Source organism: Arachis hypogaea, chromosome 10 (genome assembly GCF_003086295.3).
Source record: "Arachis hypogaea cultivar Tifrunner chromosome 10, arahy.Tifrunner.gnm2.J5K5, whole genome shotgun sequence".
Classification (NCBI taxonomy): domain Eukaryota; kingdom Viridiplantae; phylum Streptophyta; class Magnoliopsida; order Fabales; family Fabaceae; genus Arachis; species Arachis hypogaea.
In genome coordinates, this window is record NC_092045.1 from 73,196,309 (window position 1) to 73,212,621 (window position 16,313).

Consider the following 16,313-nt stretch of genomic DNA (forward strand, 5'->3'; position numbering starts at 1 on the left):
AAGAATATATATATATATAAGAAAAAAATATAGAAAAAGGAAGAAAAAGACAAGCAATAAAAAAGGGACAAAATGCCCTAAGTAAAGCTCAATAAAAAAAATCAATGCATATGTGTGGTGATCAAAAGAGAATGCATGAGTGTGTGAAAAAGTGAAGAATGGGTAGTTAGGTTTGTTTAGAATTGTATAGGTTGTCATAGGTTAGGTGGGAAGTTTAGGTTAATCAAAGATTCAAATTCTAGTCCACTTGACCATATGCATCCTATCTTGACCCTAGCCCCATTACAACCTATGGAAAGCCATCATGATATTTGTATGCATGCATAAAATAATTGTTGATTGTTAGATGAAAAACAAATCTTGGAAAGCATGATTAGGGAAGAATTGAGTGAATCAACCCCATACACTTGAGTGCCTAGAGTGGATACACATCCGGTGAGGGTTCGATTGCTCAATTACATGTCTCCACCCATAATCATCTTTTCTTGCAAGTTTGTAAAATCTTTCAGTAATTCAATTCAATTGTGGGTTGATTTGATTGCTATTGCCTTAGCCCTTGTGCTTGTATATGTATTCTTGGAAATTGACTTGTTTTGACCAAGTAGATGCATTCATATAGATAGATTGCATATAGATATGTTGCATTTAGTTAGTTTGCATTGAATAAATGTTGATACCCTTTTGCTTCTTTCTTGATTTTAGCATGAAGACATGCTTAGTTTAAGTGTGGGGAGATTTGATAAACCCCAATTTTGTGGTTTATCTTATGCTTATTTTAGGGGATTTATTCACCTTTTCCCACATTTATTCAATAAAATAGAATGGTTTTGTAATTCTCCCTTGAATTGTGCTTAAGTGTAAAAACATGTCTTTTAGGCCCTTAAATTGGTGATTTTAACTCACTTTAATTCCATTCGATGCCTTGATATGTTTGTTAAGTGGTTTCAGGTTTCGAAGGCAAAGATTGGATTGAAGGAATGAAGAAAAAAGCATGCAAAGTGGGAGAACTCATGAAGAAATGAAGGAACCGTAAAGCTGTCAAGCCTGACCTCTTCGCACTCAATCGACCATAACTTGAGCTACAGAGGTCCAAATGAGGCGGTTCTAGTTGTGTTGGAAAGATAACATCTGGGGCTTCAAAATGATTTCAACTTTTTCATAGTTGCCGGATGTCTAGAGACGCGCACGTGCACTGTACATGTGCACGCCGATTTGTGCATGTGATTTACTAAAAGCAACTTGTGGCCAACGATTTCTAGAGCATTGTAGGCCCAATCCAACTCATTTCTAATGCTATTTCATGCAGAATTCAAGCTTGGGCAAAGGGGGAGAAATTGTTTGTAGCATTGGCATCATATAGTGTAGTTTCTAGAGAGAGAAGCTCCCTCTTCTCTCTAGAATTAGGGTAGATTAGGTTAATTTCATCTTAGATCTAGTTCCAATTTCATGTTCTCATCTTGTTTTCTCTACAATTTCATGTTTTATTCTTGATTCCTCTTAGTTTTCATGTTAATTCTCCTTTTTCCTATCTTTTGTGATGATGAACTCTTGTTGGATTTGGACCTTTTCTTTAATGCAATTTAATGTTGATGTTCTTTTATTGTTGACTTGAGTTGAGATTTTACCTTCCTTGCAATTTACCATGCTTTCCTTTCGTACCCACCAAGTGTTTGATAAAATTCTTGGTTGGGCTTTAGAGTAGATTTTGATGATATGAAAACCCAACTAATATTGGTCATCTAGAATTGTTAGTTAATATGATTTTCATTGACTCTAATCTTTTGCTAATTCCATTAGTAAGTTGGTTAGTACATTTGGATTGAGGTTAACTAGTCTTATTAGACTTTCTCCGAGTATGAGGATAACATGATACCTTCTTCCATCTTCAGGGATGACGTAATAAGATAAATTCTTGTTTATTATTGCAATATGATTGATTAATCTCGTTTGACTTTCTCCCTATGTGTTGGAGTTGACTAAATAAGATGAATTAATCATTGCATGACTAGGATGGAAAGCCTATATTCTCAACCCTTGTCATGAATGTCTCTCTTTATTACTTGCTTCCCTTAATTACTTGCTTGATTTGCTTTTCTTGCCATTTATTTTCTTGTAAAAATACAAAACTAAACCCCTATGTTCCTTCATAGCCAATAAGCATACACTTCATTGCAATTCTTGTGAGATGATCCGGAGTCCAAATACTCCGGTTAATTTTCATTTGGGGTTTGTACATGTGACAACCAAATTTTTGATTGGGAGGATTGTTTGTTGGTTTAGAACTATACTTGCAACGAAGATTTCATTTGAGGAAATTCTAGACCATCAAAGAATTCACTCGTCACCCGCACAGCCTCTCTAACCTCCTCCGGTGTTGGTAACCTCTCTAGAGTCGTAGCATCCTCCTCGTCGATCCTTTCCACCAGCCCATCCCTGAACCCCACCATCGGAGACTTCTCTTGACGATATAACTCCTTATAGAACTCCCTTATGGCAATCTTAATCTTCGCTTGATTCCTTACCATTCTTCTATTAATGACCAGAGTATCAATTCTATTATTCCTCCTTCTCGCAGAAGCTAGATTATGGAAATACCTCGTGTTTTTATCTATGTGCCTCGCATGTCTAGACCGTGCCATCTGCTTCCAGTGTATTTCTTTCCTCACATACCACTTCTCGCAGCAAGTAACTAAGGCCTTCCTCCTTGCTTCCACTCTTCCATTATACGTCCCATTAGCAACCATGTCATCAATTTTCTTGATTTCTTCTTCAAACTTCTTGATTTTCTTATCCATGTCACCAAAGTTGTCTCTGTGCCATCTTCCCAAAGGACCGGTCAGCACCTTCAGTTTATCAGTAAATTGTAGCTCTCCCAATCCTTTCCATTCCTCCTTGACCATCCTTAGAAACCCTTCATATGAAAATCACATATCAAGGCTACGGAACGGTCTCGATCCATCCCTTATCCTCTTGTCTTCTATTATAATAGGGCAGTGATCTGACAAATCCCGTGGACCACCTCTTAAGCGAGTTTCTGGAAATGCCTCAAGCCATTCCAGACTAACCAGGGCTCTATCAATACGGCTACAAGACCTTCCTCTAAACCATGTAAACTTCCGGTCAGTAATTGGCAAGTCCACCAACCCTATGTCATATATCCAATCCATAAACTCTTGCGCTAACAAAGACAAGCTATCAGTGCCTCGCCTCTCTTTCACTTGTGCAATTTCATTAAAATCCCCCAAGAAACAGAGAGGGCCTTGACATAACCCATCCACATAACTTAACTCCTCCCACACAACAAGCTTCTCATCTCTAGCATGTGCACCATAAACCAAAAAGAAGGTATAGTTAATAGAATTCTCCGACAGAACACCCTTTACACATAGCCATCTCTCACCCTTATAGCAATTTGTTATTTTAAAGAAGCCCTCATCCCACATTAACAACAATCCACCAGAAGCACCGTCGGATTCAACATATTCCCATCCCGCACAACCATTACCCCAAATTTTCACAACATCAAACCTCGTCACTATCTGTCTTTTGGTCTCTATCAGTCCTAACATATTCAATCTAAATTTGTTCCTAAGATCTTTCACCATCCTCAACTTCCTGTCACCCCTTAGCCCCTAACATTCCATGAGCTGATAATCATTTTAAATTAATATTACACACCTTATTGTGACATTTAGGCCTGCTCCGCCTTGCTTTAGCCTTCTGCTTTGCCAACCTTCTTCATGAAAATTAATTTATTTTAGAATATTAGAAATATAGTGGAATATGAATCAATCCAAAAAAATCTATATTTAACAGGATTACATATATACATATCAATAATATTTATATATTTGGGCAATTGATTAAGAATAAATCAATGTTTATTATTTATGCAAACAATAATTGGCTCAAAGGAAGTTTATTGTTTAGACACAAAATAAATATTAAACATTGTATTTATTTTTTATCTAATTATGCATCTACTAACCAGTCCAAAAGAAAGTTGGTGTTTGGCCAATTGATAAAAAATATATAGAGTAATAAAAATAAGTAAAATTCTCAAATTTTCATGTGAACAATGAGTCGATCCAAGTATTGGTTTATTGTTCGACAGAATTTTGTTGAGAATATTTGATAAACCGCACTAAATAAATTTATGTATACGTCGTTTATGCAAGTACAGATCGGTCCAAAGAAAGTTCTGTACTTAGCTAAATTACAGCACATTTGTGATAGTAGACGTGTGATACTTATTTGGTTTCATGTGAGCAATAAGTTTGTCCAAAGATAGACTTATTGTTTGACAGCATTTATTATCAATGTTTGATTACTGTATTAAAAATACCACTTATAAATTAATATTTCTGTCGAAAAAACTAAATGTTAATGTTGTGCTGGATATTTGTGATAGATCCACCATTATATGAATTTTATTCATATAATATGTAACTTGTGTGAATATATTATTTTGCTTTAAAATTATATCTACTAATGTCAGTCTATTTTTTAAATATTATTTTTTCACAATTATAAAAAGGAAGACTTTCCGTCATTAGTAACTTATATTTTATCAAATTAATTAGTATCTCATATGGCCTTTTGAGTTAAATATGGTTGACGGCTTATATCAGTTCAATGGGAGTAAATATATTTTTATTATTCTTGTATATCAGTGGTATGCAGAATTGAAAATAAGATTATATACTCAACTCTAAGGGATACAAATATACTAGTATGGTCTCATTAGATGCCTCAAGAAAGTTATAAAACTCAAAAGTCCATAAAGTTTATTATATTTCAGCAGTAGTCTGATGGATAAGAAATTTGTACACTTATAATTATTGTGTATTTTATTAGTATCTTTGACAGATATTTGAGTTAGTTAAGAATTGATAATTAAATAGAAGATAAATAAGTTTTGTTATAGCAAAACGTTAGATGTTCACACATGTGAACTCAAAAAGTAAAATTAGAGATCATTTGGTATTCAAATCTAACTTTGTTGGATGTCTAGGTAATTTTAATCCACTGCAGATATATTTATATGTGCATTGAAAAAGTCTTTAAAAAGGTGTTAAGAAGACACTTATTACTTTTTCTACTAAAATAATTGAATATAAAATACCTTTTGAAGGCATCCATTTTGGTGACTACGAATACCTGTTATAAATTATGAAAAATAAATTTGAAAGACCGTTTGAGTTTATTTTGTGGCAATGTGTTTGTAGTCTAATAGTTTAAATTTTTGTTAAGCAAGAGAGTTCATAGTGTTAAGTGTTTTATGAGCAAGTTACACACACTCCACAAATGCATGCATATTTGGTTAGTAACAAACACTCGAGATCTTTTATGTGGATACTATTTATATGGGTGTCATATCATTTTATGATATATGATTTCAGTGGAAGTGTGCATTTACATGCTCATATGATTTAGACAAATTTACTAATATAGATAGTTTTGCAAAAATAAAATATTTAGTTTTGTTTTCACTTTGACCCATGATCTCATAAAGTTTAATAAAGTTGGACCACTTGAAAACATGCATACATGAGATCATTTTTTCATATAATTTCTAAAATTTCTCATTCAAATTTGATTTATGTTGTTGAGTATATTAGTATGGTGATCATCGTGGTTTCATCGCGACAGTAATGTGATAAAAGTTACAGTAATTTCATAATTAATATATGAGATGGACCAGATTGTTAAAGTAATCAAGGAAATTGCATTAAGATACGCGCATAAAATTTATAAGATGTGATTATCTTGTTGAGTTAAGTAATTAACTAAATTAATTGATGATGACAAACATTATTTTATTGAAAAAATTACCCAATTAGTGTTGATTATTTCTGATTCAGTGATGCAGGCCATAAAAAGCAAACATAGCAGCAGCCTAATATGAAACAAAATGAATCTACTGGTGGGCTGTCAAAACAATGGAAGCCCAAAGAAAATAAAGCAAAGAATTCAAATGGGCTGAACTAGAAAAGAACCAACCCAAGCCCGAATTCATCTCTCAAGCCAATCCCTCCAAATTGCTTCCACTAAGCCAACGTTCACCTTTTTCATTCAGTCAGAACTCAGAGAAGAGAGACAAAGCTTCGTTCCTAAGCCATTCATCAAAGAAGAAAGAAAGAGAAAGCTTAATCAGAAAGGCAAAAGTCTACTCACCCAAATCTAACCATCTTAGGATAAGTCAAAAGTTAAAGGTAATTTGTTTTCTCTTGCATGCATTTTACTTTCCTCTCTTCTTCTCCAACTCTCTATCAATCCAATTTGGGATACATGAAAAAAGTGATTTTTGATAATCACTACTGCAAATCAATGGCCAAATTTGTTTCTTGGGGACAAAGTTGTAGCTCAAGGGTTCAGATTTGAGTTTACCATTGAAAATATTTTTCTTTGCTATCTTGAGGCTTTCGGTCAAGAGAAAGGGTCAAAACCAAAGTTTCTAATTTGAGGATTAATAGAAGAAAGTGAAAAAGTAAGTTGGTGAAGCACACAGCTCGAGGAGTTGACTTGGAAGAGAGCAACACAGCAACATGCAAGAAGATACAAAAAGAAAATTGTTGTTCATATTGAAGCAAGGAGAGATAATCGGTGTTTTGAGGTTTATATTCTGAGAAGAGTTCTCTGAAGAAGTTCATCAACTTGGACAGTGCTTCCTAGTCAAAGGAGCATTCCGCCAAAATGAGGAACTAAATCAGAGGCAAGCAAGTATGGTTCATCACATAGCAAAGAGGCTGTTGAAGCATAAATCTCCTTCATGTTTTACAGATTGTAATTTTCTTTTTAATGTTTATCTTTCTGTAATTTCTTGAGGTAAAAGGCTAAATAAGAGAGTTCATGAAAGAGCCTAAGAGTGGAAAGAGGCAGAGAGAAAACACTTAAATGAAAAGTCAAGAGTGATTTCAGATTTCTTTAGGTTGGTTTAGTGTCTTGTATCTTGTACCAATGAGTTACCCCTTTCTTAGTTGGGTGAGCACTAACAGTGAAGAGTTAGGTATTAGCATAACCAAGTAAAGTTAGGTTAGAACTTGAGAGTGAAAGGATTGTGTCAATCCTGTGGAATTGGTGTATATAATACTTTAACTATAGTGGAAATTCCACCACTGTTGTGGTGAAGACTGGATGTAGGTTGCATTGCACAAGACAACTGAACTAGGATACATGATAATGTCAGCTTCTCTCTTTCCTTCTCTGTTCTGTTTTCTGATAATCATGAGACAAAATGAAATTGTCTCATAAATTTTTCACTACTGAGTTCAAATAGAATCAGACTGGAAGTTTATATTCAAGGGTTATTTTATTAAAGTTAAAGAAGGTCAGAGATTCAATCCCCCCTTCTCTAAGCCTTCTAAAACCATCATATGTCAAGAAAGAATATATTTATAGTCCAAGTGGGAGATTGTTGAAAAATTATTAATTTTTTAATTTGTTTATGGGCAATATATATATATATATTAATTATAATAAGAAATTGTGGTATTTTACATTTAATGGCTTATATAACGGTGATTTTATTTATTATCATAAATGCTGAATTGAATTAGTCATAATTACTTTTGATTTGGAATTAAAAGAGAGTAAAATCAGAGATACTATTTTATTTTGAGTTTAGGGTTTAATGGGTACCATACTCAAATATAAATAGTAATTTCAGAATTTTGATCTCCAACACATCAAAACAGCATCCTCAATTCTTTTTTATCAGAAGAGTTGTGATTCAGCCTTATTGAAAATGCAGAAGACTTTAATTAAAAAAATTAAAAATCAAATAATTTTAATTATGTTTAAGAATTCAAGTATGTTTCTACATTCAAATATTTTTTTAATAATTTAATATAGATCATTTTAAAATTAAAAAATTCTTAGAATTTTCAACCAGTTTATCTTTCTCCATCTATAGCGTACCATTTACATCATTTAATTCTTCAAGCATAGGTGTAAGAACCGGACTGGACTGGTCGATTCGACCGAAAAATTAATGAACCGGTCACCTGGCTGGTCTGGTTGAGTAATATGACCAAATAAGGAATAGAACTGAAGAGAACTGAAGAGAACTGACTTGAACCATCCGATTTTGATGAAAATTGGAAAATTGGCGGTTTTTATAACCTAGCCAGTTCGAAGCTTCTTTTTATAGTTGCCAAAACGACGTTGTTCTGTGTTTGCAGAAGAGAAAAAATAGAAGAAAAAAAACACTCGAATACCCAATACCCCATCCCCATTTTCCCCTAACCCTAATCCCCTAAACGGTAGCACCCGCCACAACGTAACCCTCACCTCACCTCACCTCACCAGTCATCACACCAGAATCTCCAGTCTTAACCTTACCTCACCTTACCACGACATCGGCGACCGTGTCATCTTCTTCATCTCGCCGGACATGATGCATCTCCGACAATATCACTTGCATCGCAGTTCCTTCGTCTTCTTCATCACTTCTCCTTGCTTCGAGTCTCCTTGCTTTGCTTCGTCGTCGCCGTCCTCACGTGTAACGCCCTTCCACACAGAGCTTTGCACTTAGGATGTAAAAAAGAGGTGGTGAGGTGCTACGACCTCTAAAATAAAGATTATATATAAGATATAGTTGAAAGGGTATAGTATACGAGGAGCCTTGAAAGATGGATAAACCAAAATCGCAAAAAGTTAAAAGCGCAATGCTCTGGGATAACGTAACTTGTGTGCAAAGAAAACTAAAACACACATACATATGTATATAAAAAGAGAGTAGAAGGTCAAGGGTACAACTTAAGTGATGAGCGGATAATTTATACGCTTTTTGGCATTGTTTTTAGTATGTTTTTAGTATGATCTAGTTAGTTTTTAGTATATTTTTATTAGTTTTTAGTTAAAATTCACTTTTCTGGACTTTACTATGAGTTTGTGTGTTTTTCTATGATTTCAGGTATTTTCTGGCTGAAATTGAGGGTTCTGAGCAAAAATCTGATTCAGAGACTGAAAAGGACTGCAGATGCTGTTGGATTCTGACCTCCCTGCACTCGAAGTGGATTTTCTGGAGCTACAGAAGCCCAATTGGCGCGCTCTCAACGGCGTTGGAAAGTAGACATCCTGGGCTTTCCAGCAATATATGATAGCCCATACTTTGCCCAAGATTTGATGGCCCAAACCGGCGTGGCAAATCAGCCTCAGAAATTCCAGCGTTTAACGCTGGAACTGGCATAAAACTTGGAGTTAAACGCCCAAACTGGCATAAAAGCTGGCGTTTAACTCCGGAAAAGGTCTCTACACGAAAATGCTTCATTGCTCAGCCCAAGCACACACCAAGTGGACCCAGAAGTGGATTTTTACGTCATTTACTCATTTCTGTATACCCTAAGTTACTAGTTTACTATTAATAGGATCTTTTGACATTGTATCTGTACCTCATGACACTTTACACGTTTCTTTGTGTACTTTTCACGGCATGAGTCTCTAAACCCCATGGTTGGGGGGTGAGGAGCTCTGCTGTGTCTTGATGGATTAATGCAATTACTATTGTTTCTTATTCAATCATGCTTGTTTCCATTCTAAGATATCACTTGTTCTTAAACCGGATGAATGTGATGATCCGTGACAATCATCATCATTCTCAACTATGAACGTGTGCCTGACAACCACCTCCGTTCTACCTTAGATTAAGTAGATATCTCTTGGATTCTTTAATCAAAATCTTCGTGGTATAAGCTAGAACTGATGGCGGCATTCAAGAGAATCCGGAAGGTCTAAACCTTGTCTGTGGTATTCTAAGTAGGATTCAATGATTGAATGACTGTGACGAGCTTCAAACTCCTGAAGGCGGGGCCTTAGTGACAGACGCAAAAGAATCACTGGATTCTATTCCGGCCTGATTGAGAACCGACAGATGGATAGCCGTGCCGTGACAGGGTGCATTGAACATTTCCACTGAGAGGATGGGAGGTAGCCATTGACAACGGTGAAACCCTACATACAGCTTGCCATGGAAGGAGTCTTGCGTGTTTGAATAAGAAGACAGTAGGAAAGCAGAGATTCAGAAGATGGAGCATCTCCAAAACCTCAACCTATTCTCCATTACTGAAATTCAAGTACCTGTTTTATGTTCTTTTGCTTTTTACAATCAATCCTGATAATTTCTGATATCCTGACTAAGATTTATAAGATAACCATAGCTTGCTTCAAGCCGACAATCTCCGTGGGATCGACCCTTACTCACGTAAGGTATTACTTGGACGACCCAGTGCATTTGCTGGTTAGTTGTGCGGGATTGCAAAAGTGTGATTGCAATTTCGTGCACCAAGTTTTTGGCGCCGTTGCCGGGGATTGTTCGAGTTTGGACAACTGACGGCTTATCTTGTTGCTTATATTAGGACTGTTTTATTTTTGTTGGTTTAGAGTCTTTTAGTTGAGTCTAGTTTCATATTCTAAGTTTGGTGTCCTCTTTGTGTTTTTCCTTTAAAATTTTCGAAAATTTGTGTTTGATTTTCTAAAAATTTTAAGTTTGGTGTCATTTTGTTGTTTTTCTCTTTTCTCATTTCAAAAATCAAATCTTTTTCATGAAAATTTTTCAATCATATCTTTCTAATTGCTAATCTCAAAATCTTTTTAATTAACTAATTGATTCAGTCTTCAATTTGCTTTGATCTTATTTTCTTTTAATTTTCGAATTTTTTTTATTTTATTTTCCTTTTTTTTATTTTTTTTCGGTTAATTCAAAAAAAAAACAAAATATTTTATCTATTTGCAATCCATATCATTTCCCTTTATCCATTATGGACCTAAGTGGAATTGATCAGTCCAGAAGGACTCTGGGGTCATATGCTAACCCCATTACAGCTGCATATGGGAGTAGCATCTGTACACTTCCCATCAAAGCAAGCAGCTTTGAGCTAAATCCTCAACTCATTATCATAGTGCAGCAAAACTGCCAGTATTCCGGTCTTCCACAGGAAGAGCCTACTAAGTTTCTGGCACAATTCTTACAAATTGCTGACACAGTACATGATAAAGAGGTAGATCAGGATGTCTACAGACTATTACTGTTTCCATTTGCTGTAAAAGATCAAGCTAAAAGGTGATTAAATAACCAACCTACAGCAAGCATAAAGACATAGAAACAGTTATCAGACAAATTCCTGAATCACTTTTACCCTCCAAAGAGGATGACACAGCTAAGGCTGGACATCCAAGGCTTTAAACAAGAGGATAATGAATCCCTTTATAATGCCTGGGAGAGGTATAGAGGTATGCTAAGAAAGTGCCCCTTTGAAATGTTTTCAGAGTGGGTACAGTTAGACATCTTCTACTACGGGCTCACAGAAAAAGCTCAGATGTCTTTAGACCACTCAGCTGGTGGATCTATCCACATGAGGAAGACAATTGAAGAGGCTCAAGAGCTTATAGACACTGTTGCTAGAAATCAATATTTGTACTCTAGCAATGAGTTCTCTCCAAAAGAGGAAGTCATGACAGTAGTCACTGATCCTAATCCTCAAGAACAGATGATTGAGCTTAATCAACAATTGCTCCTGATGACAGAACAGTTAGCAGAATTTAAAGAGATGCTCCATGAAACTAAAGTTGCTAACAAGAACATAGAACTGCAGTTGAATCAAGCAAAACAGAAAATATCTAAACAGATAACAGAGGAATGTCAAGCAGTTCAACTGAGGAGTGGGAAGACACTGAATAACACTGCTCAAAAGAGCAAAAGGCCAAATAAGGAACAATTGACAGAGGATAACCAACCCACTGTTCAAAATCCCTCTGAGGACAGTAAGAGCCCAGAGAGGAATACTTTTGGCGTTCAAACGCCAGAGAGGGAAGGAAAGTTGGCGTTAAACGCCCATTCTTTGCCCAGTTCTGGCGTTCAAACGCCAGAAAAGGGGGAAAAGTTGGCGTTAAACGCCCAATTTCCACCCAATCCTGGCGTTCAGACGCCAAGGGAAGATCAGACACCTGAGAGTGCTGATAGTAATCCCTCTAACAAGGCTTCTTCAACCACTTCTGTAAGGAATAACCCTGCAGCATCTAAGGTTGAAGACTATAAAGCCAAGATGCCTTATCCTCAAAAACTCCGCCAAGCGGAACAGGATAAGCAATTTGCCCGCTTTGCAAACTATCTAAGGACTCTTGAAATAAAGATTCCGTTTGCAGAGGCACTTGAGCAAATACCTTCTTATGCTAAATTCATGAAAGAAATCTTAAGTCATAAGAAGGATTGGAGAGAAACTGAAAAAGTGTTTCTCACTGAAGAATGCAGTGCAGTCATGCTAAAAAGCTTACCAGAAAAGCTTCAAGATCCAGGAAGCTTTATGATACCATGCACATTAGAAGGTGCCTGCACCAAGACAGCCTTATGTGATCTTGGAGCAAGCATCAATCTAATACCTGCATCCACTATCAGAAAGCTTGGGTTAACTGAAGAAGTCAAACCAACCCGGATATGCCTCCAACTTGCTGATGGCTCCATTAAATATCCATCAGGCATAATAGAGGATATGATTGTCAAGGTTGGGCTATTCACCTTTCCAACTGACTTTGTGGTGCTGGAAATGGAGGAGCACAAGAATGCAACTCTCATTCTAGGAAGACCTTTCCTAGCAACTGGACGAACTCTCATTGATGTACAAAGAGGGAAAGTAACCCTGAGAGTCAATGAGGATGAGTTCAAGTTGAATGCTGTAAAAGCTATGCAGCATCCAGACACACCGAATGACTGCATGGGCGCTGACATTATTGACTCTCTGGTAGAAGAGATCAATATGACTGAAAGCCTAGAATCAGAGCTTGAGGACATCTTCAAAGATGCTCAACCTGATCAAGAAGAATCAGTGGAAACAAAGGAATTTTCGAAAATTCCTCAGGAGGAGGACAAGCCTCCCAAACCTGAACTCAAACCACTACCACCATCCCTGAAATATGCATTTCTGGGAGAGGGTGACACTTTTCCAGTGATTATAAGCTCTGCTTTAAATCCACAGGAAGAGGAAGCACTGATTCAAGTGCTAAGGACACACAAGACATCTCTTGGGTGGTCCATAAGTGATCTCAAGGGCATTAGCCCAGCTAGATGCATGCACAAGATCCTGTTGGAGGATAATGCCAAACCAGTGGTCCAACCACAAAGGAGGCTAAATCCAGCCATGAAGGAGGTGGTGCAGAAAGAGGTCACTAAATTACTAGAGGCTGGGATTATTTATCTTATTTCTGATAGCCCTTGGGTGAGCCCTGTCCAAGTTGTCCCCAAAAAGGGAGGCATGACAGTGGTTCATAATGAAAAAAATAAACTGGTTCCTACAAGAACAGTCACAGGATGGCGTATGTGTATTGACTACAGAAGGCTCAATACAGCCACCAGAAAGGATCATTTTCCTTTACCATTCATAGACCAAATGCTAGAAAGACTAGCTGGTCATGATTATTACTGCTTTTTGGATGGCTATTCAGGCTACAACCAAATTGCAGTAGACCCTCAGGACCAAGAGAAAACAGCATTTACTTGCCCTTCTGGCGTGTTTGCTTACAGAAGGATGCCTTTTGGTTTGTGCAATGCACCTGCAACCTTTCAAAGGTGCATGCTCTCTATCTTCTTAGATATGGTAGAGAAATTTCTGGAAGTCTTCATGGATGACTTCTCAGTATATGGAGACTCATTCAGCTCCTGTCTTAATCACCTAGCACTTGTCCTGAAAAGGTGCCAAGAGACTAACCTGGTTTTAAACTGGGAGAAATGTCACTTTATAGTGACTGAAGGAATTGTCCTTGGGCACAAAATTTCAAGCAAGGGAATAGAGGTGGATAAGGCAAAGGTAGAGGTAATTGAAAAATTACCACCACCTGCCAATGTTAAGGCAATCAGAAGCTTTCTGGGGCATGCAGGATTCTACAGAAGGTTTATAAAGGATTTTTCGAAAATTGCAAAACCTTTGAGTAACCTGCTAGCTGCTGACACACCATTTGTGTTTGACACACAGTGTCTGCAGGCATTTGAGACCCTGAAAGCTAAGCTGGTCACAGCACTAGTCATCTCTGCACCAGATTGGACATTACCATTTGAACTAATGTGTGATGCCAGTGACCATGCCATTGCTGCAGTGTTGGGACAGAGGCATAACAAACTCCTGCACATCATTTATTATGCCAGCCGTGTTCTAAATGACGCACAGAAGAATTACACAACCACAGAAAAAGAGTTACTTGCAGTGGTCTATGCCATTGACAAGTTTAGATCCTACTTAGTGGGGTCCAAAGTGGTTGTGTACACTGACCATGCTGCTCTTAAATACTTACTCACAAAGCAGGATTCAAAACCCAGGCTTATCAGATGGGTGTTACTTCTGCAAGACTTTGATATAGAAATAAGAGACAGAAAAGGGACAGAGAACCAAGTAGCTGATCATCTGTCCCGAATAGAACCAGTAGCTGGGGCGTCCCTCCCTTCTACTGAGATCTCTGAGACCTTCCCAGATGAGCAACTCTTTGCCATCCAGGAAGCTCCATGGTTTGCAGATATTGCAAATTATAAAGCTGTGAGGTTCATACCCCAGGAGTACAGCAGAGTGCAAAGAAAGAAATTAATTTCAGATGCCAAGTACTACCTCTGGGATGAACCATATCTCTTTAAGAGATGTGTAGACGGAATGATCCGCAGATGTGTACCCAGAGAAGAAGCACAAAGGATCCTATGGCACTGCCATGGATCACAGTATGGAGGACATTTTGGAAGTGAGCGAACAGCCACTAAAGTCCTCCAATGTGGCTTCTACTGGCCTACTCTCTATAAAGATGCCCGAGAGTTTGTGCGTAACTGTGACAGTTGCCAAAGAGCTGGTAACTTACCCCACGGATATGCCATGCCTCAACAAGGGATATTAGAGATAGAATTGTTTGATGTATGGGGAATTGACTTCATGGGTCCATTCCCACCATCATACTCAAACACTTACATTCTGGTGGCAGTGGACTATGTATCTAAGTGGGTAGAAGCAATTGCTACACCCACTAATGATACCAAGACCGTGCTGAAATTCCTCCAGAAACACATCTTCAGCAGATTTGGTGTTCCCAGAGTACTAATCAGTGACGGGGGCACTCATTTCTGCAATAGACAGCTATACTCTGCTATGGTTAGATATGGAATTAGCCACAACGTGGCAACTCCGTATCATCCACAGACAAATGGGCAAGCTGAGGTCTCTAACAGAGAGCTAAAAAGAATCCTGGAACGGACTGTGATAGCTCGAAGAAAGGATTGGGCAAAGAGCTTGGATGATGCTCTGTGGGCATACAGAACAGCATTCAAGACTCCTATAGGAACCTCTCCATACCAACTGGTGTATGGGAAGGCCTGTCATCTGCCCGTGGAACTGGAACATAAAGCCTACTGGGCAACCAGATTCCTAAACATGGATGCTCAGTTAGCTGGTGAGAAAAGATTACTCCAGCTAAATGAGCTAGAGGTGTTCAGACTCAATGCCTTTGAAAATGCAAAAATTTATAAGGAAAAGGCAAAGAAATGGCATGACAAGAAGTTGTCAACCAGAGTCTTTGAGCCAGGACAAAAAGTTCTGCTCTTTAACTCTAGGCTCAAATTGTTTCCAGGAAAACTCAAATCCCGGTGGAGGGGTCCGTATGTGATTACAGGAGTATCACCATATGGATATGTTGAGCTTCAGGATATTGATTCTGACAAAAAGTTCATTGTTAATGGACAGAGAATCAAGCATTATCTTGAAGGCAATTTTGAGCAGGAATGCTCAAAACTGAGACTTGAGTGATTCTCAGTAAAGGTCCAGCTAAAGACAGTAAAGAAGCGCTTGCTGGGAGGCAACCCAGTCATTAGGAGGTTATATGATTTGTTCTTACAGAGGCAAGTATTAAAAATGAAGGAATTCACAGAATTACAGAAGGATTCAGCTCAAAAAGCAGAGAAAAAGAGCTTACTGGCGAAAAAACGCCAGTAAGGGGCATTTTGGGCGTTAAACGCCAGAATGGGTACCATTCTGGGCGTTTAACGCCAGGAATGGTGCCATTTTGGGCGTTAAACGCCAGAATGGGCACCATTCTGGGCGTTTAACGCCAGGTGTGCAGCATCCTGGGCGTTTAGAAAAACGCCCAGTGATAAAGGAATTCTGGCGTTTAACGCCAGCCAGGGCACCTGGCTGGGCGTTAAACGCCCAAAAGGGGCAACAAATGGGCGTTAAACGCCAAAATGGGTGCCATTCTGGGCGTTTAACGCCAGAAAGGTGGGGGGACCACAATTTTGTTTTCAAATCAAATTTTTTCAAACTTTCCTTTTCTTACCCATATTTTTCTACAAAAAC

General features: G+C 37.8%; 1 protein-coding gene across 1 annotated transcript; it reads right to left on the bottom strand.

Moving 5' to 3' along the window:
- Positions 1 to 2,134: 2,134 nt before the first annotated feature.
- Positions 2,135 to 2,900, bottom strand: LOC112717626 (uncharacterized). Its single transcript, XM_025769606.1, has 2 exons — positions 2,324 to 2,900; positions 2,135 to 2,142 (listed from the first exon to the last, which is right to left on the bottom strand). Exons 1-2 carry the CDS (start codon positions 2,898 to 2,900, stop codon positions 2,135 to 2,137), a joined length of 585 nt encoding a protein of 194 aa, XP_025625391.1.
- Between the last annotated feature and the right edge of the window lie 13,413 nt (positions 2,901 to 16,313).

Coding starts and splice junctions, on each gene's coding strand:
- LOC112717626 (XM_025769606.1), bottom strand. CDS start 2,900: ATGGTCAAGGAGGAATGGAAAGGATTGGGAGAGCTACAATTTACTGAT.